Source organism: Serinus canaria, chromosome 3, assembly GCF_022539315.1.
Source record: "Serinus canaria isolate serCan28SL12 chromosome 3, serCan2020, whole genome shotgun sequence".
NCBI classification, from domain to species: Eukaryota; Metazoa; Chordata; class Aves; order Passeriformes; family Fringillidae; genus Serinus; species Serinus canaria.
Window position 1 is genome coordinate 28,989,763 of NC_066316.1, and position 24,174 is coordinate 29,013,936.

The following is a 24,174-nucleotide window of genomic DNA, read 5'->3' on the forward strand; positions in this document are numbered from 1 at the left end:
GTCTGGAGAGAGAGAATGGAAAATCATTTGCCCAGTGGAACTCCCAGATTTTCTCCTTAAGGAGTCCTGTCCATTTCTGTTGTCTCCAGTGTCCTGTAGGAAGTCCTTTTGGTTTATATCCTCATCCCTGAATTGTGAACTGTTCACTTCAGGGTTACATTGTAGAAACTCAGGGCTCGAAGCTTGCAATAACAACGCTAGTAAATGATCACAAAGGGCAGAAATTTCCTCTGTAAACAAACAATATTTACATTAGTACTCTCAAGTGCATGCAATAGCTGGAATGACAGTGGCTGTTGCCAATTTGCCCTCTTGCTGGCAAGAGCACATGCTGCACTCTCTGTGACTTTCATGCACACGTGCAAGCTCACACAGGCAGATGATGTGCTTTCGAGCCATCCACAGATGGTTTCCCCATCAGGGCTTGCTTTGCCATTTAGGCCTCCTGCTTCACATCCTCCTCTTGGTGCTTCATCCCTATTTTATGTAATTAACTTCTGTTCCTCCCCCCATTTTTACTTCTTTTTCCCGTGAATGCTCTTTACTCTGACGTTTAGAGTCAGCCATCTCCCCGAAGCACTGTGATATTTACCAGCATCCGGAAAAATGTGGTTAGAGAATTGAGACACTTAAAGGAGACACGGCTGTCGTAAGTGTGCATTCACATTTCTGAATAGATATTCAGAGGGTGGGAATGTAGATGAGGGAGAAGCTATGAAAGGGCTTATTACTAATTAACTATATCTATTTCTCTCCCTTTTAAACTGCTTTTTGTTTATCATTTCAGCTGGTAGGGTAATACACTAAATTAAAGCTGCATAATACATTTATAATTGAGATTGAAAAAGCCAATTGCCTGTTACTAAACCACCAATTGATAATATTGTAAGGGATATTTATAGCTCTTTGGTATGTATGCCACAGATTTGCATCAATAACACACTTGCTTATCTCCAAACATTTTATTCAGTAGCCCTTTATTTACTATTGAAGGTAAGATTACTCTTCTCGAGCCATCCTTTCTAAAAGTGCCTCACTTTCATCTTGTTTGTAAAGCTCAGCAAACACAGATGCTTCAGTCATTTCCTCTGCTATGAAATAGTAATAACAGTATATAATTACCATCATCACACCATGCAGAAAACCTTGCCATAAAGAACACACTCTACATAGTTCAGCACTCATAACATCTTGCATTTCTACAGCTCCTTCTTTCTGACTCATCTTGCATATCCTAGAGAGGAGATACCAAGCCACCTTACCCAGGGCATGAATTGAGACATTTTGGGCAGAGCCCCAAACAGAGTCCCTTAGGGGCCTATGCCCTCTACCATTCCTTTGACAAGAAGGTAGAGCAAGACCTGTTTAAAGGGTTCTTAATAAATTGTTGAAGGGACAGTTTTTGTTTTGTGTTTGGTGTGTCTTACTGGGGGTTTAATAACTCAAAGTATGTGCCAAGAAACTGCCAAGTGTATGGGCACCTGCATGTTGAGAAGGGATATGGCACAGACCAAGGAGTGCTGCAAGTTTACATGGTGATTGAAGGTTAAAGAGAGGCAAAATGGCCACGTTCAAAATGAGAGCCTGAACTGTGTCTGTAGCTAGTGCCACAGGGGAGGGTCTTGGAGACTGGTGCACACCATCCTAGCAAGAAACACCTGGGAGAGCCCTTACAAAAATACAGCTTTTTGTCTACCTGCCCCTTTCCTCAGAAAGAGAATGAGGGCTAGAAATGATCCACCCATTCTTCAGCCCTGCTGGATAGCAGGGTCTGGGAAAGGGATAAACAGAAAGAAAGCAAATTTCCCTATATCCTGCTCATGTGGGAAGAATGTCAGCAAACCTGTGTAAGTATTCCCAAACCTGAAGAAGGGCTTCAGCTTCTCCCAGCCACAATTGTCTCTCCAAGCCAGCCCAATAGTGAGTTCTGTTTATCAAAATTCAAAGATATATCGTTGAAGTTTAAGCTGGAAAAGTGTGTGAGAAATCAGAAAAAAGGGAGATAATGGTGCAAAGAGGAATTGACAGGGTGCAAGGGAGGGCCATGAAGATGGGCAAGAGCTTCTCTGTCGCTACAACAGTAGGGGTTGCATTTTGAGAGCATGTAGTTGTCAAAAAGCTTGCCAGGGGCTTAAGGTAGCATCATCCTCCCCTTCTCTTTGGAGCTAGATGCTGTCACCCTTTCCATGGTTGGGCTGAGCACAGTGTGAAACCAGGTGGCAATTACATAAGTGATTTCTGCTTCTAATGCTGTCTGTCATTAATTTTATTATGAGTGGGCAAGTGACTTGCCCCAGAACTGGCCAGATAATTACATGGTCATTATTAACCACATTACTGAAGGGTAAAAATGCAGTTATTTTTATCCATAAAGTCAGCTTCTTCAACCCTAAAACTAATTGCACATTATTATGCAGCAGAAAGTAATTACTATAGATACTGATTCTAGCTTCTACTCCCAAAGAAGCAGACACTATTTAAAATTAAATCTTTCAGGATTTTTAATAAGCCTTGCAATCTGCAGTAAAAGAAAGAAAGAGAGAGAGGGAAAGGAAGGAAGGAAGGAAGGAAGGAAGGAAGGAAGAAGGAAGGAAGGAAGGAAGGAAGGAAGGAAGGAAGAAGGAAGGAAGGAAGGAAGGACTGAATATGAGAATGAAGTCCTTCCATCTACGCATTACTCCTTCCTCCTTCCTCTCCCTCATCCGTCCTCTCCTCTCTCCCTCTCTCTCTCCTCTCCCTCTCCTCGCTCTCTCCTCCCTCCTCCTCTCGCTCCCCTCCCTCCTCCCTCCGCTCCCCTCCCTCCCTCCTCCTCCCTCTCTCCCTACCCTCCGCCCTCCCTCCCTCCCTCCTCCCTCACCTCCCTCCCTCTCTCCCTCTCTCCCTCTCTCCCTCTCTCCCTCTCTCCCTCTCTCCCCTCCCTCCCTCCCTCCCTCCTCCCTCCCTCCTCCCTCCCGCCCTCCGCCTCCCGCCCTCCCTCCCTCCTCCCTCCGCCCTCCCGCCCTCCCGCCCGCCCTCCCGCCCGCCCCCCTCCGCCTCCCTCCCGCCGCTTTTCATCCTGCTTTTCTCCTTCTTTTCTCAGCCCTCCTGTCCCATCCTGGAGAGCTGATGCCTTTAGCTGTGACTCCTGAGAGGAGGCATCACAAAGTCTCTCTGGAGGTAGATGTTAGGAAAAACACAAGAAGAAAGCTATCATAATTAGTACATCATAATTGCTGATGTTCCTTTTCACTCTTTTTGTTTCTTCCAGGTACTGTTGCGTGATTTACAATGGAAAAATTGCTCTGCGGCATCCTGGTGTTTGGAATGGCTGTCACAGTCAATGCTTGTCCCAAATACTGTGTCTGTCAGAACCTGTCTGAGTCACTGGGGACTTTGTGTCCCTCCAAGGGTCTCCTTTTTGTACCGCTGGACATAGATCGAAGGACTGTTGAACTCCGTCTTGGGGGCAACTTCATTATCAATATCAGCCGACAAGATTTTGCCAATATGTCTGGACTTGTTGACCTTACTTTGTCCAGAAACACCATTAGTTACATCCAGCCCTACTCTTTCACTGACTTGGAGAGCCTTCGGTCTTTACATCTGGACAGCAACAGGTTGCCTGAGATTGAAGAGGATACTTTGAGAGGTTTAATTAACCTTCAGCATTTGATTTTAAACAACAACCAGCTAAGCAGCATTTCTGATGATGCCTTTGAGGATTTTTTACTGACATTGGAAGACTTAGACCTGTCCTACAATAACCTCCGAAGCATTCCCTGGGAATCTATAAGAAAGATGATAAACTTGCACCAGCTTAGTTTGGATCACAACCTAATAGATTACATAACAGAGGGGACATTTGCAGATCTTCAGAAATTGGCCAGATTGGATCTAACATCCAACAGACTTCAGAAGCTCCCCCCTGACCCTATATTTGCTAGATCACAAGTAATCCCGTTGGTTGTTACCCCGTTTTCACCACCTCTGTCCCTTAGCTTTGGGGGAAATCCACTTCATTGCAACTGCGAGCTACTGTGGTTAAGGCGGCTTGACAGAGACGACGATATGGAAACCTGCGCTTCTCCTCCAAGTCTAAAGGGAAGGTACTTCTGGTACGTACGGGAAGAGGAATTCGTTTGTGAGCCTCCTCTTATTACACAGCATACTCACAAGCTGCTGGTCTTGGAGGGGCAAACTGCCACGCTGAAGTGCAAAGCCATTGGGGATCCCACTCCCATCATTCACTGGGTGGCCCCCGATGACCGTCTCATCGGAAACTCCTCGAGGACGGCTGTCTATGACAATGGCACCTTAGATATACACATCACCACCTCCAAGGACTACGGAACTTTCACATGCATAGCAGCCAACGCTGCAGGAGAGTCCACTGCAACAATTGAGCTCTCAATTGTCCAGCTCCCCCATCTCAGCAATGGCACAGGCAAAGCAGCTCCACCAAAATCCAGGCTCTCGGACATCACCAGCTCCACCAAGTCCAATCGTGGTGAAACAAAAGGTCCCCCAGAAAGGGCTGTCCTGGTGTCAGATGTGACCACTACCTCAGCTTTGGTCAAGTGGACAGTCAGCAAGTCGGCCCCTCGGGTAAAAATGTATCAGCTGCAGTATAACTGCTCGGATGATGAAGTCCTGATCTACAGGTAAATGCATTTTTTGTTTGGTCCTCTGATGGTGCCAGGGGGTGAAAATCAACATAAGTCTTACTCTTTGACTTTATACTGATTTGACTTGGAACTGAGATGGTGCTGTGACCAGTGGCATTAGTGGTATTTGATAAATTTGCTTTCTCTCTGTCAGTTTGCCTGTTGGTCTGTTCATTGCTTTTTTGTCCAAGTCACACATTGCAAATCTCTGTAGTACTCATTTTCTAACAGCTGTTTTCTGTAAAATTTTCAATTTGGGAAAAAATAGTACTGCAGTTGGTAGCCTCCTTAGTAGGCTTAACAAAGAAAGGAAAACTTGACGACTCAAAGTCAGAAATTTCCCTTTCCACCTCCTGTAGGTGGGATTGAAACAGACTACTTAGAGAGGAAGCAACGTGGGAGGAAGTTTGTGCTGTCTACCCATAACACAGGCTCTAATTATTCTGTGATTCAAGATTTGGGGTTGCTAACAAGACATTTTTCACCTATATGAAAAAGCTTGTTTCATATTTCAATAATATCTGTTCTATACAACCGTAATGGCTGAAAACTTTGGAGCACTTAGTTTTCTATACCATATTAAAAGCAAGAAGAGGTAGATATAATTTTAAGAGCAAACCTTGAATCTTCTTCGTGATCTTCCAGTTTTCAACTCCTCTGACTTCAAATGATGTAAAGCAGGAATCGCTCTTGCAGTGAAGCAGCAATAAATTTTTCTGGACTAAAAATGTGTAGGAACAGTACTGCTGTTTTTTCCTTGTGTAATGGAAGAATGATTGACATATTCATGCTAGTGATGAATCCCTAGAAACCACCTTGTCCTTCCTTTTTATTGCAAAGTTTCATTGAACTGAACTGTATCTTTGGTTGTATATGATCTATGAGCAAAAGTCAGAATCTCATGGAAAAATAGAACCAAACACATCAACTCTTTTACTTTTTAGCATCCTGAAGCAGTGGAGAAAAATTTGATCTGGTAGAGATATAATGGGATTTGGGGTTTGAATCTAATTTGAGAATAAACTCTGGCCAAAATATAGTCAAAGGCATTGATTTCCGTGGTAGGTTTGGTGTTATTTCCTGATGACCATTCCGTTCTCCTGCTGCCTGCAGGGAGAGCCAAGGCACTCATCAAGCCATGGTACTTGGCCTCCAGATCCCACAACAAGCCTCGTTATTTTCTTCTTTACCACAGGGTGGTTTTCCTTAGCATGAGGAAGTCAAAAGGAGAGGTAGTAAACACTCATGTGACATTTTTCCCTCGCTCTTCTCCTGCAATGAAATTTAATTTTAAAACTTCTCCAGAACAGAATTGTTGACATGGACAAAATTTTGTGCCAATGATACCTTTGTCTGAGTCAGTTGTAGAGCAGAAAGAATAAAGTGATCAATTTAGCTACTTCAAATTCACTCACTCATTGCCAAAAGCAGGAATATTGACCAGCAAGTCCAAAAAACAATTTTTAAAGGATATTTATTCAAACACTGAATTAATCTGAGGAAATTGAGTTCTGTCTACCTCCATTCCTCAATTATAAAACTATCTTGAAATAAATCAATTAGAAAGTGAAAATTATTTCTTTTGCTCTGGGTAATGTACAGTGGAACCAGCTCTGGGAATTGCAACTATGTGGAATTAAGCAGAATGAAAGGATAAGATAAAGTAATGAAACAGTATTAGGAATAGAATGGAAGAAAACATGCTAGTGCAATTTTTTTTTCCCAAGGCAAGGCTTTTGGCAAAAGCTCAGCAGTAATTAAGATCTTAGGCACAGTGTAAGGCTGAAAAACAATCTGAAAGATGTTTTGTCATATGTCCATTATAAAATGAATTTGGCCTAGTGAACAGGAGTATCCCTGCAACCCGAAAGATAAGTTTGCAGGGGTTGTCAGATGTTGGAAGTGGTTGGATGTGTCAATTTTTGAGGGAGGAGGATGGCCAGGGTTAAAAAAACCAAGCCATGCAAAAGCTCTGGCATGCAGCCGAGGAGCTGGATGGGTGAGAATTGGGTGCCACAGTGAAGAAAGATGGCATCTTGCCAGCCTGGTCTGGAAGAAAAAGTTGCTGTCAAGATTTTAGGCAAACCCAAAAGTCTTTATCATGTCCCCACTTCCATCTCCCAGTGAGGTTTTGGTCCTTTGCTACTTTATTTGGTTGTGGCTTAGTTTTTCAGAAGCTTAGTGAGGACAGTGTTATTTTGAAAAATCTCCCATCAGGCCTTTTTTGAGGATTCACTGATGATGCATAGTTCTTTTTACTCACAGCTCTCAAAAGCACTTCACCAAAGAAAACATTTTTTTTTCCTCTGCATTTTGCACCAGGGAAAAATGAAGCCTAGAAAGATGAAGTAATTGTCCAGCATCTGAGAGTTAATCAATGGTACTCATAATATCAAAACCAGTCCTTACAACTTCCAGTCAGGAAACCACTCAGTCCCTTAGAGTTAATTAACTAAAGCTGTTTTGCTTTAATTGGTCAGATGCATATCACTGCAATGAATGTGTGGAAAAACCTAAGGGAAAAGGATTTCTACAGTGCTCTGCTCCATAAAATGCTGTGTATGTGCTAAATGGGACGTGATACTGCTTAGCTGCTAAAATGATGGGCACTCAATATTCGCTAAGACATTCGGTATTCCAGGACTGAGACACATCAGCTGTGCTCAGCTTTTAGGAATCCTGCTTCACTAGCAAGAAATGTATGCACAAAACAGAAATCTGATGCTCTCTCTGCTAAGAATTTTTCATGAACATTGTACTCATTGTGAAAGAGTGAAAGCAGAAGTTCTCCCCTCCCTGTTGGTATCAACATTTCTCCTGATCATCACCCAGGACACCAGTCCCATTTCTCCTTCCATGCCAACTGTGATTTTCCACAGGCAGGGTGGTGCAAAACGGGACTACAGTCGGGTGCAATGGCTCAACAAAAATTCAAGTTTTGGGACATTCAGGCAAATGCTGTCTGCTGGGCCTCCCATTTGCCCTGAGCTGAAATGGTACCAGAATGTGAAGTTTGGCTTTGGATATACCAATGCCATTATAATGAAGATTAGCAGGAGGAGCACTGTTTGTCTGCCTTCACATCTGACCTTCCCTTGTATTTGCTATCTCAGGGCCTTTGCTCCAGTTCATAGCAGGTTTTTGTCTCTTTCAATGCATTCAGGGTGCATGTTTGTGATTGTGATTTAATGAGTAGGTCCTGGATCTGCATTCCATGGGTTTTAATGCAGCAGTCCTTCCATTCTTTCACCTTCTCTGTAATACCAACACCAGTGCTAGTAAATTACTTTTAGACAAGACCAGAAGCTTGTTGCAAATTGCAGAACTGAAAATCACTCCTTTTTAGAAAGAAAAACATGCAGAAAGAGTGACCAATGTCCAATGGAGAAAGGGATGGAAGAAGACCAAGGTCTGTTCTTGGAATCAGGGTTAAAGGAGTGAACACTGGGAAACCTCCTCTGTCATAAAGATCTTACCTGCTCCTCTCAGTCAGGGCTCCAAAGTGTTTTAGATGTGTAAAAGCATCTGGAATAAGGAATTTAAATGAAATAGAAATGTTTAGAAAATAATATCTTTGAGCCTCAGTTTCCCATCTTTAACCTGGGTGACAGCACCACCTTGCTTCATGGGAGATAAACACATTAGAAAATATTATGGAGCCAGGAGCCCACATAAATGAATAGGGAGACTTGCTTTGAAGTCATTGTGTGGTCTGCAGCAACAGGGATAGTCATGAATGATTAAGATGGAGGATTACATAACTGCAACACTTGAATTCAAGTGAGGCATCTGGGGAGAGAGATTGTGGTTTTTTCATGCATAGAGCACCCTACACGATGGGGGACCAAGTCTCAGTTTTGGCTGGCAGGCATTAGTGTAATCTATACTTTCACTACTTTTCCAAAAGCGAATAAATCTGCAAGTGTTTTGTAGAACTTCCCAGGTCATACTGAGCCTTCTGGCTGTGTTTTGAATTAAAGCAAAGATGCAGCCATTTAAAAATGTGCATCTGAAGTGCGACACTGCCATTAGATTTATGAGACATTTAGGTCTGTTTTATTTTGTGGTATTTCATAGTAAAAGTGATGAAAACAGCTGTACAAATTAAGAATTACTGTAGTGTTATAGTCTCCCTAACTTATAACTTCCACACTGGGAAAACAAGTATTTTATATGTTTCTGAAAGCTTATTTTTTAAATATATATTTTATGTAGCAGGCAGTCGAAATATTAAAATATGAATAAATGGCTCCACATCTCCAGTTTATTTAAACAATGGTGCCATGGATTAGATTACTTAAACAATATAATAATGATTTATATTTACACATCTCCTTTTACTGCAAGTGCTTTACAGGGTGGCTGAACAGAGATCCCCACTATCCTGTCACCTCTCAGTTAAATATTGGCTGTACTTTAGCAGTCTGCAGGTGATTGTTCAGTTCCTTTTCATGAGCAAAAAATAGCTCCAGCATTTGCACTCATGGATACTTTAAACTAGGGAGGAAGTAATTAACTGAGCTTGAATTTCCCACAGCATGGTGGTATAAATATACCCATGCACTCTTCTAGTCAAGTGCATGTCAATAAGAAAGTGCTTCATGACTGAGGTGCTGCAGACTTCAGGAACATCTGATTCACATAAGGAGTCTCTCTCAAACAGCAGTGCCACACTGAGCATCAGAGAGGATGCCATTGTTTAATGCTTCTTGCAAGGAAAGCCTACTGTGTGGAGATCTTCCAGCTCAAGACTGAAAACAGAGGAAACCCTGTCCTGTTGCTGGTAGGGCAAATTGTCTCAACAGCCTGATGCTATAGCAAAGTGTGTTTATGTCACTTTCTGTCCAAGGAAAGTTAGAAACACAGAGTACGGGTTAGCGTTGGAAAGGAGAGAGAATTCATTTATTCTGAAAGACCCAAACACCTGTCCTTACTTGTGATTTGGTCACTGGGTTCAGACACATAAAGATCTGCAGATAAATGTCTGCCACGCTTCTGCCCAATTTTCAGTTCCACCCTTCTCCAGCCTCTCCAGGCACTGACCTGCCTCCATGGCTCACACCTGCAGTAAAATTCCTGACTTAGCCTCAGCATATGAACTGAGCTATTCCCCTTGCATTAAGTGCAGGATAAATCCTTGATTTGGCCAAAGCATTTACATATTTAAACATGAAATAAAACAACAACTAGGAGGGAGGACAGCACACGAAGATGTTAAGCAGCATGCATTAATCTTTTATGGTAAAAAGGTAGAAAGGTAGAGAGCACCAATTTATAAAAATAAAAACATGAAGTCACAGTCCAAAGGGAAGTGAGATTTATATAATCAGTGCAGAGGGAAGTCTGGCATGGACATGTGGTAGTTCAGATCATTTGAGAGGGTTTTGCAGCAGGAGTGTGTATTGGCTTCTGGAGTACCCTCAGCACGTGCAAGCTTCCTGCAAGGCACCAGTCATAATGAAGAATTTACTTTACAGATGCCTGTATTCTGGGACTGTGGGGTTTTATTTGTGTCTGCTGAAAACATTTTCATCTAGCCTTTTTTTTTTTGTTTTCTTTCTTTTGCTGGTTTAAGTACAGGGACAAGGGTTTTTGGTGTTGTTTTTGCTTTTTGTTTGTTTGTTTGTTTGTGCTTTTTTTTTTTCCCCACCATCCCACCCTCCCTTGCAATATGAGAAATATTTAAAGAATAAAAAAGAGAATGTTGTGAAAAGGAGAAAAATTACATGTATTACCAGAAAATGAAGTGGAAATAGACATATAAAAATAGGAAATAAATAAATTAAAAAATAATGTATGCAAGAAGATTAGGTGTACATCTCAGTAATGTCCCTAAAGTCATCTTAGATTGTTGTGACAAACTATTATCCACTTGGTGCTTTTAAGAATCACAGAAAATGATGAGGAATCCATTGGTCAGAGCAAGTCCAGTTCATCATGAGCAGAGCCCGACCACGTGGATGCTGCCCAGACCATTTTCTTGTTTGATAGCTGGCACAGAAATGCAAAATACTAAATGGCCCTTTATCCCTAGAGGAAATATGCCCCTGACATATGAGCATGTGAGATGTATGTGAGGGCTCATGAGAAAGGGCTTGCACTGCTGCTGACTATTCTCCAGTGCTCCAGCAGAGCAGGGCAGGGCAGGGCAGCACCTGCTCCCAGCTTGGAGACATTCCCATTTCCTTCCAAGTTTAACTCCTTCCAAATAACATTTATTGAGGCCTGTGGAGAAGTTGTATGTGACAGCTCTACCCCCAAACTCAACCTCAGGAGTTGAATATGAAGGCAAATGGCCTGATTCTCATCTCACCCCACATCTAGGGGTGTTGCACAACATGGAAAGGAAATTAGAATCACTTTAGACAACACTCTAAGGCACCAGATGTGATTCTTAAGGCAGTCCTGTGCATGGCCAGGAGTTTGACTGTGATGATCCTTGTGAGTCCCTTCCAACTCAGAATATTCTGTAATTCTGTGATTCAGCATAAGACAGTGGTACCCTGTTTAATCTCTGTTACCAATTATTAATTCAGCTCACTAAGGCAGAGCATTTTCACTCGAGGGGAATTCAGGATGAACTAGGTCTTGCCCATAACATCTGCCACATCCTCTCTCTCAGATGCTCTGAACCTAAGTGCCAATATCTGCCCCCTACTGCCTTTATTGCAATAAAAAGTTATACATCTGATGCCAAAATGAAACATTGAAATAAGACTTCTATTCAGCTTCAGGTGAGTCAACAATTTGATTTCTAAATGAAAATCTTTACCATGTCCATAGTTTGTGTATGTAATGCACATTTAAGCACCCAAGAGGCTCTACTTGATCTCTGCATTTTCACTGCAGCTCCTGCAGCAAGTTCCCAATACTCCTTTTCTCTCTACTGCTCATCCATTGAATTCTAGTTTGTGTCAGAGATCCACTCTAATATCTTCTTTGTTTGGGTCACATTTGCTGATATCTGGGCCCTTTTAGGAGGAATGGAAAAGGTATCAGCAACCACAGAGTGTGACAGCTACTCCTAGTCTTTCTAAATCTGTAACCAAGAGCATCCTCCCTCCCCTCACTTCACCCCTCATTTCAACTGGATCACCACCAATTCAGACTACTTAGAAATCTCCTCCAAGGGTGTTGAACCAATAGTAAAACTAATGGCTGAAAAATACCTGCTTGAAGGAGGGGATGATTTATTTTTATCCACAGGTGTTTTGCAATAGTGTTACAAATGAAAAAATGTTTAAAAGCATATTGTGCTCTAAAACACCGTATTACTAAAATTTGCCTTGCCAGTTTGAGATCATTCTGCTCAACTGAGCTCCCACTTGCTCACGTGCAGGATCCAGGCTGTAGGCAGGTGAGAGAGGGTGCCTTGACAACTCCTACCTCCCCAGCTTTCTGACACCCCCCCAAACAGTTCCCATCTGAAGTCATTGGACTTTTTACCCATTTCAAAGCTGATGTGGCTTTAGATTCTTGGTAGGAGGGTCCTCAAAGAGAGCTCTTGCTCCTCCTGCAGTAGGCTCCTATTTCTCCTTGTCTTTCCAGCACTGAACAGTTGAGCTCTGACTGTGAATATTGTTTTCAGGGTTGTGCAAGCAATTATATTCCTTTGGTTATGTAGGAATATTTTATCTATCAAATACATGAGACAGGACAAAGAGGATGACAGGGAAAGAATAAGTCAAAATTACAAGCACAGCCAGAACACAGTGCCTTATTTCACTGGCATAGCTGCAGACTTACCTACCTAATTGCTTGCTCTGAATATCCTATTATACCCTTTCTCTTTCACACCAGGATTCCTGCTTGTAGGCTCAGGCTATTTTCAGAAGAAAATCTACTTTTTTGTACAATGATGGAACTGATTAACCCTTACACATAATAGCAATGATACAGCTTGTTTTCCTAGAAAAATGATTTAAAAATATAGAACTGGAAAAAGACACAGACAGCACTGGAAAAATTAAAAAAAAAAAAAAAAAAGAAGAATACACTGGAATAAATATATTATATTAAAAATTCTTCATTAGCTTTAGCCCTTACAAGTCTGGTTATTTTTGGAGTTGCCTATAAAAGGGAGGTTTTCTGAGCAAAACATTTGCACTCAGAGTGAGAAAAAGTCTCTTTTCAGATGCTGCAGTGCAAGATGAATGCAACACTTGCTTCTCATTTAAACCTATTTCGGGGTTCTGTTGGAATGTTGATGGTGAGCAGTCTTTGTGTTAACGTTTTGGTTAGGGAAATATGAAAGAAGAGAATTCAGACAAGCTGAGGATCTTAAAATTTGAGGCAGAAATCAGATTCATGCTCCGTGTAATTTTTTGTGTTCTGTACTTGTAGGTTTTCAATGAAGGCTTGTACTACAAGTAATTTATCTTTTCTTTGTTCTTAAAAGGGCACAGGAGAAATGTAGCTCAAATTTTGACTAGCACAGAAAGAAAATATGAGGTAAGGGATGTCTTTGAAAACAAGATATGGGTTATTTCTTTGTCATGCCATCCTTTCTCCCAGATTTGTCTTGTTTTGCAGTCTAATATGAGGACGGTAAAGACATGTACCCTGTAATCCATAAAAATCTGTAATAGGGCCTAGCAAAAGGGTAATCCAGCCCTAGCTGAGGATAGCAGACTTTACTTTCATCTAAAGAAACCTTGAAATTGTAATGCCATTCAGAATTGCTTATGTTTAAAATGAAAAGTTCTGATTTGCATAGCAGAGAAAAGCAGCCCAGCCAGCAGGTTGATCTGCCCTATTGTCACAGCCCAAGTGACCTCTCAGAGTCACAGAATCATGTTAGGTCTTGGGACATTTGTCAAGAATCCAATCAAGTGGCTCTGTCCAGAAAGGAAGCAGGTTTTGGCAGGGGGCATCATAGAGGGGAAGAATAATCGCCTGCGTGCCACAGCAGCAGAGATGGAGGCACTTGTGCTGGGCAAGGGAGAGAGATGTTAGTCTGGCATCCTTGGATGGGAAAGAGTCCATCCACTACATGGCTACGGCTTTAGGGTGGCTGAAAAATCCCTGGAGACAGCAAGCTAAGGCTATGCCCTAAGCCTCCTCTGTTCAGTTGCTCCTGGTTTACAGATTAGTTTATTTGCAGAGATGAACAGTTTGAGACAGCCAGCACTAGGTGTGAATTCATACTGTACGTGCCCATCTGTCGTCCCTCCCCTTCCTCTTCCATCACTTTGAATTTGTCTAAGTGCTGTAAGATATTTATTGTCTCATAATTTACTTCATTTTGACTAGAAAACAAATAAAAGTTCAATTTGCTCAACCCAACACTTTTTTTTTTTTTTTAATGATCTGTTTATTTAATCGGCTTAGTTTGTGGAACTAATTGGCTCTTATGCAGATATCCCAAACCGTGCTCTGAATTTTTCTCAGAGTGGGGATTGCACAGGCAGGAGCTGCCCAGCAGACATATGGGCAGCTGACAGCATCAAGACACCCCACCAGCAGCTCTGTCGTCTGGCAGATTGCCTCAGGGAGTCAGGCTTGATGAATCAGTCCTTGTGCTGGCGCTGGGAGCGTGGGGCACGCCTCTGCTCCAGAAGGATGGCTCAGAATGAGAAACAAGCACAGCCCCCACGCTCCTTGAACTGCAGGCTTGGGACGGCTGGCAGTGTCCAAATGGACTTGAATCTGGCTAATTTGGGTGTGTGGAGGCAGAGTTTCAGCTTGGTTACTCTCAGGTGAGGATGTGTCACTAGCTTGATGCCTGCTCTTCTCTCTGCTGCAGTGTGGATTTTCACAGCCTGGAAGTGCCATGGGGAGGAATTTAGCTATGCTGCCAAGGTTGGGCAGTAGGAGAGGGGAAGAGAAAAGAAATTGGCTTGGAACTGTCCTATCTCTCTGTGCCTCTTCCCTTCTAGCCCTGAAAGGGGGCCAAATGTACTTGTGAGCTGAGCAGGCAACAAAACCAAGTGACCCCTGCTTCTCTCCTCAGCCCCCTTGCAGTCTACTCTGGCTGCTGATTCAGTCAATGACGTGGCAGCCCCTGAGCAGGCAGAAGAAGGAACAGCCACCTGGAGTCACCTTCAGAGCCTGGCCCCTCCAGACAAGGGACCCATAAAGCCCAGGCTGGCTGCTGTCACAGGCTGCTGGCTGAAGAGAGGGGCAGGGACAGCTCTGTCAGCTCTGTCTTCTCAGACAAACCTCCTGCACTCTCAGTGGCACTAGAAATGCTGCAAACTCTTTGCTAGAAAAAAGCAGTGCAGAAGTACTTCTGTTTCTTGCATGATTTGCCAAGGGGTATGACCCCCACTGAGCACACAAGGTTTTATGTATGGCTAGAAGTTTAAGTTGTTTGCTGGTTTTTTTTTTTTTTTCCTCTGGAGACACTGGCAATTTCTATGAGGTGAAGAACTCTTTGCAAGGGGAAAGATGAAATGAACACTGGGAGCAGGATTCCCACTTGTGAAGAGGATTAACAAAAGCCTGAGGGACTGCAGCAGTCCCATCTCAGGGCACTGTACTGCACCTTTGTACAACAATAGGTTGGTGTGGGGTGAAGACCTTGTGCTACACAAACTCTGCCTAGGGAAAGCATAAGAGGTTTTAGCTGTTTGTTTTTTCAGGAGGTAAAGTTTTTTCTCACTATAGCAGAGTATCTTTTTTTTTTTTTTTTTTTTTTTGGTTCACCTTTCCTCTTTTTCCCTATTTGGCCTCTTTCATTTCCTTATTTGTGCTCTTTCATAGATAATTGTATTGGCTGTGGATTAATTAACCAATTATGCTGGAGTATTTTTCAGACTGAATCCTTTATTTCATTGTTCTTAAACAGCTTCCATTCTGTCTCAGCTCCTGACAGTTTGCTGCTCCCTGTACCTCCCCATTTAAAGGCTGTGTTAATGTCCTTGCCGAGATTCATGCCCATTACTTAGTGAAACCATGTATGTCTGCACTAGGTTAAAACCTGTTTTCTACTCTCTTTATGTGATCTCAGTCCAGAAACTTTCTGTGGTTTTAAGGCAGCAAAGGGGGTCCAAGAAAAGCCATAGAAACTTATAGGAATCCCTCCTACTTAAAGTCCCAGGGGACATGATCTGTGTTTTCCTGGCTCCTGCCTTTTTTGTCTCCTCTGCTTAAACCCCGTGAAGCTTGCTGGTGACAGGGAGGTATACACTCAAAAGTGCTGCAGGCTGTTTTTTAAATCAGGTCACCTTTACTAGTTCCCAAACAAAAGATGTTATTCTGGGGAAATTTTGAAGCTAGTACCTCAGTTTAGCCAAAGCAAACCTTAATCTGGCATATAATGGGACAGAACCACGATGCAATTGACTATTCTTGACATGGAACAAGGATCAGATTTAAAAACTGATTTAAAAAACCCAGATCTATGGTAATTGGTCTTACAGTCATTGCAGCAATGTGCAACATCTGTCTAGCACACCCTCCAAACACCTGCCTCTGCAATGGCTATGAAGAAACAAACCATGCATCAACTCAGTTTTATTTTCTAGCCCTGTTTAAAATGGAACAAACACTGGAATACCTCTCCCGTGGGAAATTCCAGTATTGCAACATCTGTTTCTGTAGACTGGAAATTCTCCATAACAGTTGTTTTGTTTGCTTATTGGGAAAAAAAAAAAAACAACAAAACATTTCATATGGAAATGTAGAAGTATTGCTATCAATCTCTTTGTGGATGTTACAGCTTTTGGAATGACAGTCTCATTTCCACCATACATCATGCCCCTTGAGGAGTTACTCTCCTCCTGGATGTAAGACTCTGTAAGTTCACCACATTCACTTTGCTCTCTCCCCCCTCCCATATTGTCCCTGTTTCACCTCCTTCAGTGGCAAAGGAGTGGTTGGGGTGAGCAGGGAGAGGAGGCAGCTGCTCATGGGTGAGTGGAAAAGGAGCAGAGGACATGGTGGAGGGGCAGAGCAAGGGCTGGGAGCACAGCACCCCTCACAGGTGCTGCCAGGGAGAGGAAGAACATTCTGGATCCGCACACCTATAGCTTTTATTTTAATTTTTCTTACAAGAGGCAAGAAAAAAATTGATCTAGCAGAGCCTCCTATTTTAATACTAAAAAATTATGTTTGATTTGAGATATCCAGTCAACTTTACAGTCAAAGTGTACCATGGGTTTACTAGCATCCACTATTGCATGTAGGTGCTTTGAACACATGGTCCAGGAGACACCCAAGTAATGCAAAATACTTTACACAAGCTCCTTTGTAGGGGGGATTGTTTGGCACAGGTAATGAGTCCATCTGCCAGACACAAGCCAAACAGCTCTGCCTCACACAGTCACAGCTGCAGCAGCTAAAAACCTCCAGCTGAGGTTTCTGCCCTGGGAGTCATCACATTTGTCAGGCTTTCCCTGACAGCAGCAGTAGACACTGCACTTGTACCATCCCAACTGCGCCCTCCCTGCTACAGGTGAAACAAAAAGGCCCTCTTACATATTCTGAGTTGTTTTGCCCAATTTTGAGAGTGTGATGTGTTGTGTTTTTGCTGGCAGTGACAGCACTGCTCAGCAGGTGACATGCATTGCTGTTTAACTGCAGCGCTGGCTCTTTCACCTTGTTTTAATGACAGTTCAAAAAGGCAGAGGGCTGCACAACATTTAGCCAAAGGCAGAGGAATGAAGATGGGAGATAAAATCTGAAAGGGTGACATGAGCACATAGAAAGGTACATGAAGGCAGAGAAATCAATTTGGGGGGGGGGAATCTTTACTCCCTCTTTCTGTTCCCAAATTTGCTTAATGTATTCCTTCTTTTCATTTTTTCCCTTCTGGATTTTTCTACAAATCTTAGTAGCTTTTCTATAAAGCTGAGTAGTTTTAAGTCACAACAAACCTCATGTCAAGACTGGATCCTCTTTTCCCACTTGTGATTTAATTTATGGCCAGACTGAAATTTCTCTGCTTTTATTTTCTATTCAGAATTATCAAGCTTGCAGGTCTGTGAGACTTTTTGCTAACTAGTGAACAGTGAGATCTATGACTGTTTACTTTTCTGTCATAGGTTTTTTCTTTAAAAATGTTAGATAAATGTTAGATAAATCATTTGAGCCTCTGTTTTATGATTTGACTGCCTGTTTATCCTTCTGCTGTTTCTTCTCACCCCACTATTTTTAGATACCTCTTTTGACAGCCAATATTTTACTGAGCACAGATAGATGAATATATACATCGGACACAGTTTAATGAGCCAGTATAGGATGCTCCTTATCCCTGTGTCTATCATAAACATGGTAACTAAGTTGTGATAATCACAAGTGGAACAACCTTCAGTGAGGCCTTGGAGATTAGAAATTCAGTGCTGCTTCCAAGGATGGGTTAACATAGACAGTTCCCTAAAAATCCACTATATTCTCTACTCCACCACAGAGGTAAAATGAGGTGCTTTCTTTTGCTGTAGAGCAGGCCAGGAATGGAAGCAGAACAGACTTTTCTGTGGGTTTCAGTCCTATTTTTCATCCTTAGAAACTATGGAAATTTAACTGCTGTTCAATCAGATCTGGATAAGCACCAAAACTTTGCAGAGACTGACTTTTCAATGAAATATTCAAGGTTTTCTTAATAAGACCGCTGTTAATTCTAAATGTCAATAGGTAGAACAATTCAGAAAATTGTAGATCTATTTCCCCCAAAATGAAAAGGGAAACTATGGAAGGCGTAATAAAAATATGTAGGAAATAATATTCTATTCCATCAATATTTTAAAGGTTTTCACTGAAAATCAAGCTTCCTAAATTCTGTTTTTGAAAATGGATATCTGAACAGGCTAACTTTTTTTCTTGAACCTATGAATACTCTTATTAAGATCAAAAGATGCAAACAAACTACTACATTTCAAATTTCTTTTTAATAAACTGCAGCTTCTGAGAACTACAAGATACTTTTCTGTTATGAATCCAGAAAAGCTCTGTTGAACTTCACAGCTGAAAATTACAGTGTGTAGCAGAGAGTTAGCATTTTGGCAATCTCACATGCCTTCTGTTTTGTTTACAAAGAGGTTGAGTGTAGTTGTCAGCCTACACAAACAGACTGCCTGGCTCCCCTGGAGAGGTTTCTGTACCCCAAGTTCCAGTATTTAGTTCAGACAACGGCTGCAGAAGGCAGCTCAAAGAGGGTTGCTTTTCCTCCTCCTGCCAGCTCCCACGCCCAGCTGGAGTGGGGTGAGAACCACTCTCACTTTTCTGGTGGCCACATCTCAGGTGGACCCAAGAGTTGGATTCACCATGTTTGGCCCCTCACCTTGCCAGGACAGGGGCAAGACTCTGTCTCTGCATAGTGATTCGGAGCTCTGAGCAGGCAGGAAGGCTGAGCTTTTGTGGCTAAGCCATTTCTTGACAATCCATTAGCCTAAACATAGTCCAACTCTCTTTGATGCATGATTTTTTTTCTACAGAGCTACCAGAAATAAAAGCTTTTGGTGGCTAAAATCAGCAGCTCTATCTCCAAGTGACTGATACACTACTCCCACAGGCAGCCCTTTTGGAAGCTGGTTCGTGATGTTATTATACTGCTGTTTTTGGGGTAAGTCGTGTGCTTCAGAGCGCACTTCTCAGCACAACTGCAAATGAAATGTCTGCCACAGACACAGACAGACTGGACAATAAATTACTGCCTTTCTGACATTTTCTTTCTGCAAAGAGAACAACAATGAACAGTTTAAAAGTGATGATAACCAGTCTTAAACTACTCCTCCAGTACCTCCTATCAGAGATCTGCTTTCCCCACTCTTGTGACACATGCACATGTTAATCTGAAAATGATACTCTGACTTGTGAGAACCTCCTAGAGAGCTGGTGATTTTTGTTGGCTTGGAAGGATTCATGAGTTTATCTGTACCTGGGATGTTCCATCATTCTCAAATTCTCAGGCGTTGAGTCGCTACGACCCTGAGGGGAGTGAAATGCAACCATTAATCATTGGTAACAATGGGATATTCTCCATGGGCATCTTGTGCCATTGTCAGTAGATCAGAGAGCTGCTGCTGACCTCAAATGGAGAAAAGAAAAGGATAAAGGTCACCTTTGTTTCATCTACACAACAAAATTTTTGAAAATGGCTTGTCATGAAAGCATTAAGGATCTGCTGCACAAAACCCTTGGGCTGAACTGGTGCTGGCTTCCCTGATGTGTGTGATAGTCGAACCACTTTAGAACTGAGTAGTACTGCAGAAACTAACATGCTCACCTGAACTGGTACTGGTTTTACATTCTTCTGTGTTCTTGTGGTCCTGTGACCTTCTGAAAAAGCTGCTAAATCTTAGGGGACTTTTTCTATGTCATTTTTAATAGTGATGATAACACACAGGAGTACCTCACAGTCACAGACGTGTTTCAAGTGGAAGTGACTGGATACAAAAACACAACCGATCTTTAGACACTCTAGAACTGGCTTTAAATACCTTTTATGCATGAGATATCATGGTCTTCCTCTTTCCATGTTGTCTTTGTATCCCCTTCTATTTCAACCAATTGTCTTAGCTATTTTCCCATAAATAAACTCTTGATACTTGTCTTCATGTTTATCCTGGCCTTGGACAGGTTGTCTGCGACCACCTGGGCTTTCTCAAATGATTGTCCTTCAATCGTTTTATAGAAATTATTTTCTAGAAAAACCATTAACTATTTAGCAAGTCATCTTGGCCAGTAGCAGACCATCCATCACCCATGAGATTATTTTTTAAATTCCAAATCTCCACAACACCTTGCCTCCTCTCCATAAGTATAAAAGATCATACCATCCTCTGATTCTTCCAAAAGTAAATTTCAGAACTTTAATAATTCTCAACAACTTTAAATAGACTATGTTTCCATCCTGCCTCAAAATCTGTTCTTTGCTTGTTGTTTTTTCTTTGTATGCAGATGTGTAAACCCCTCTTTATCTTTCTCAGGCTGAAGTGAGGATCTATATATTCAAAGTGGAAATGAGCTGAGACATTTAGATGTTGTGGTATGAACGAGTAGACAGACATAGAGTCAGCAACTTTTCATCCCCTGAGAAATCCTTAAATCCCCATGTCCAGTAAACCACAGTGCTGTGTATCAGTGGAAGAATCCTTGGATAAAGTCCCCAGCCTGTGCTGGACTTTGTTGAACAGAAAGCCAGACTAGATGATCATGACTACCCATACTGCTATTCACATTTGGGAACCGCCGCTTCCCACAAAGGCAAGAACATAAAAGCAGTCAAACTGTCAGTCAAAGTATTCTGGTGAAGTCAGCAGGTTCAATAAAACTGAACATCTCTGTGTAAGGTAATGCTACAGTTGTAAGCATTAAGGTTTCATTTGCCTTAACTTTTGTGAATGAATACTCATTGCTTTAACTGGCAGTCACATCTCACAGTCAAATGGATCTTCTGTGGCTGTATCAAAAAAGGTGCTACATGGCCTTGTCTTCCTTGAGAGCTAAGCAGAGCCTTATTAACTGATGTGGCAAGAGCTGTCAAGCTTTCAGTCAGTACTTGTCTCCAAGTACCAGCCCTTCCTAAATCTTACTGAAAGTCTGGAGGAAACAACAGGTACTGACCATTTCAGAAATTGCTGATTGTCTGGAGGTCTGGTAGGACAGACCCTAACAAACCTTAAGAGTGTCTACAGGTGCAGAAAGCATATGGCAGTATCAAAGTCTTTCTCTATCCTTGTTATTCTCTGGGTAAGCAATTAAGCTATGATCCAAGGAGACACTAAGGAGTGTCTCTTATCCTGTTTTATTGAAGTCTCATGAATTGATTTTATCTCGGCGAGATACAGCTTGCAAAAAAACACTTGTTCTTGACTAAACTAAGAGAATATTATGACACTTTACATTAGGCTGCATCTGAGATAGAAAAATATAAAAATGTATACTTCTTTCTTGCTTCTCTTTCTTGCATCACACAGGGATGTTCTCCACTAGCCAGTCCCTTGGATTGTTGGATCCAAGGATATTTTGAGTACTGCAGACGCACCTCTGCCTTTCAGGCTGTCTTCTGTGCTGTGGTTCATTGTGGAAGAGGTTTGGTCTAGATGTGTCTTCTGGGGTGTATTGCTGTCTGAGATGCTCAGTGGTCCCTGCAGCCATTCATCAGCATCTCCCTCTTTGCTGCTTCTGCTTTGCTGCTTTGCTGCTGGTTTTGATATGCCAGTGTGAAGGCCTCAAACATTGCAAAGCCAGCAAGGCTAGGGGTGAAAGATTGCAAGAGCAGATTTCTTTCAAGAAATAATCACAGGCTCAGTGCAGTGGTACGGATTAGTGAGCACAAGCTCAGCCTTAAAACAATTGCTGAAGGAAACATCACTGAAAGAATTATTAATACCGAGTGTGCTTGTGAGTGGGTAAGCAGTCTCAGTACCAGAGAGCTCACTAGGGCCCCTGTGCAAGTACCCATCACTCTACTCTGATTTAAAACAAGATGGAAATGCCCATGCCTTTGCATTTCTTCTGCATTTTCTTTTATGGTCACATTGACCCATATACTTAAACTTGCATGGGCAAGTACAGCAGCCATTCCTCTAGCAAGCTTTAAATCTATTTCAGCCAGAACCATTGGAGGAGCCATCTCTACCTCTACAGGATTTTCTTATAGACAAAAGTGGAAACAGTTGTTCCTTCAACTCACAGTAGCTGTCTCTTGAGTTATAGAAATTTCCATTAGAGACTATTCTAGTTAAATACTTTTGAATACTGGTTAAAGCTTTCTGAAATCTTCAAAGAATTTGCCTGACACAAGTGAATGTTCACAGAAAAATGACCCTTTGTGTCATCACATGGGTCACTCTGAAGATGCCCACAGCTTCTTGAGGGAGACAGACTTTGTAATCTGAGAAGATTGCTTTGGGATAAAATATTATGCTAGCACCTTCTCTCTCAAACTGAGAGCAGCATAGAAATTTGTAACTTCGAAAATCTGTCTCTTCATATGATTCCAGGTCATTCTCTTCAGAGACAGGAATATGTTCTATAATGTTACACAGAAATTATGAACACAGAAAGGAGGAAAATTTCTGTGTGTTTGCTTTTGAACCAAATAAAACTTGTCCCTGAAAGTAGAGCAAATCCAAGCTTGCTGAGCAATATGTAAAAGGCCAGTTGTACTGGGAGTGGGCTTTCCTCTCTCGAGGAATCATGAGTGTGTTGGAAAGCAGTAGACAGAGAAATGCTGAACATGAGCAGTTTGAGAAAGAAAAAGAGAAGCTATCATCTCCTAAATTCTCCGTTGGGGCCGGTGTGATAAGTGATGCATACAGATACACTCCTACAAGATAACCCTTTTTTTAGGCTCTACCATATGTTCAGGAGCAGCAGTCACATTTGTCTTCGTGCTGAAGGGAGGGTGGAGTGATTCATTCCATAGCAAGGTAAAAAAAAAATATCCACATAGCAGTGGAACCAGAAATATGACTATGAAAGTTCTGGACACTTCAGAGAATAAAGAGGCCAGTATTTGCCAACAAACCCAGAGTGCACATAAGGAAAAAAGACCTGAGTGAAATCTGTGGCAGGCTACCACAAATTTACACTATAGAGGGAGAAATTATGCAGGTGTTTATAGGAACTCTTCTGTTCATTCACCTTTTCTGTGGAACTGCAAAATGTTGCCAGCATGGCCATTAAAGTTTTACTCATTTTCTGAAGCATGGTTATGAATTTTAGTCATGACAGAATAAATTCTTTTCTACAGCTGAAGTATTGAAGCCAGTTAAGCATTCTTCAATATTTCATTGAAATTTAATCACTGTAAGGCAGAGTTTTATCTTCATTAAGCGCATAGTCACATGAATTTAGGATCAGACTCATTTTTGACTGGTAGTTTATAGTCAGGTTATTGTGCAAGAGAAAAACACATGCACTGTGAGGAATCATTGGCTCTGTCTGGAATTTCTGTTATCTGAGGTAAGTTAATTTTAGTCTGCCTGTGAGGCATATTAGACAGTAAATTCTGAGAGTTTTGTAAAAGCCAAGAGCTCTTAGAAGTTTTCTGCAGTGCCAAGTTATCTCCACTATATCTCTGAATAGAGCCCTTTCCAGACACTAAGTAATGATTTTTGGCACCATCACAATGGTTTTTGGCATTCTCACAGTAGGGTAAATATCAATAGCATCAATATCAAATATCAATAAAAGATTCAGCCTTGAGCATGGGGGAATGGTACAAATACGCACCTGCAAAGACAGAGAGAACATGACAGGGAAATGGCTACACCCTGAGTGTTGGGTTTGGAAGCAATTTTGAAGTGAATGAAAAGCCTCTGAGACACTTGGACACAGGATTTTTTTATATCTCTACTATCTCTGGAGAGAGGCAAAAGGGATGAAACAGGGGTGTGTTCTGCTTGAGATGTCTCCAGCCACTGTGGAAACAAAGGCAGCTTCCAAACGGATTTTCAGCACCAAAGACAGCTCTTATTAGACCATTCCCACTTTTTTTCTTTTATCATGTATATGAGGGAAATGTTGGGGTTCCTTTGACAGGCAATTGGGTACGGGCTACCTCTTCCCATCTTGTAAGTCAGAGCTGCTGTTCAGCAGATTTGCAGCTTCATTTGTTCTGTGGCTGACCATCCTTCTGTCT

At 41.9% G+C, this 24,174-nt stretch overlaps 1 protein-coding gene across 1 annotated transcript in view; it reads left to right on the top strand.

Moving 5' to 3' along the window:
- The first annotated feature begins 3,267 nt into the window (after positions 1 to 3,267).
- LRFN2 (leucine rich repeat and fibronectin type III domain containing 2) overlaps positions 3,268 to 24,174 on the top strand; it is a 34,515-nt gene continuing 13,608 nt past the window's right edge. Inside the window, exon 1 of the mRNA XM_009091431.4 lies at positions 3,268 to 4,640. Coding sequence (XP_009089679.2) covers positions 3,268 to 4,640 — 1,373 coding nt within the window. The remainder of the gene's footprint in view (positions 4,641 to 24,174) is intronic.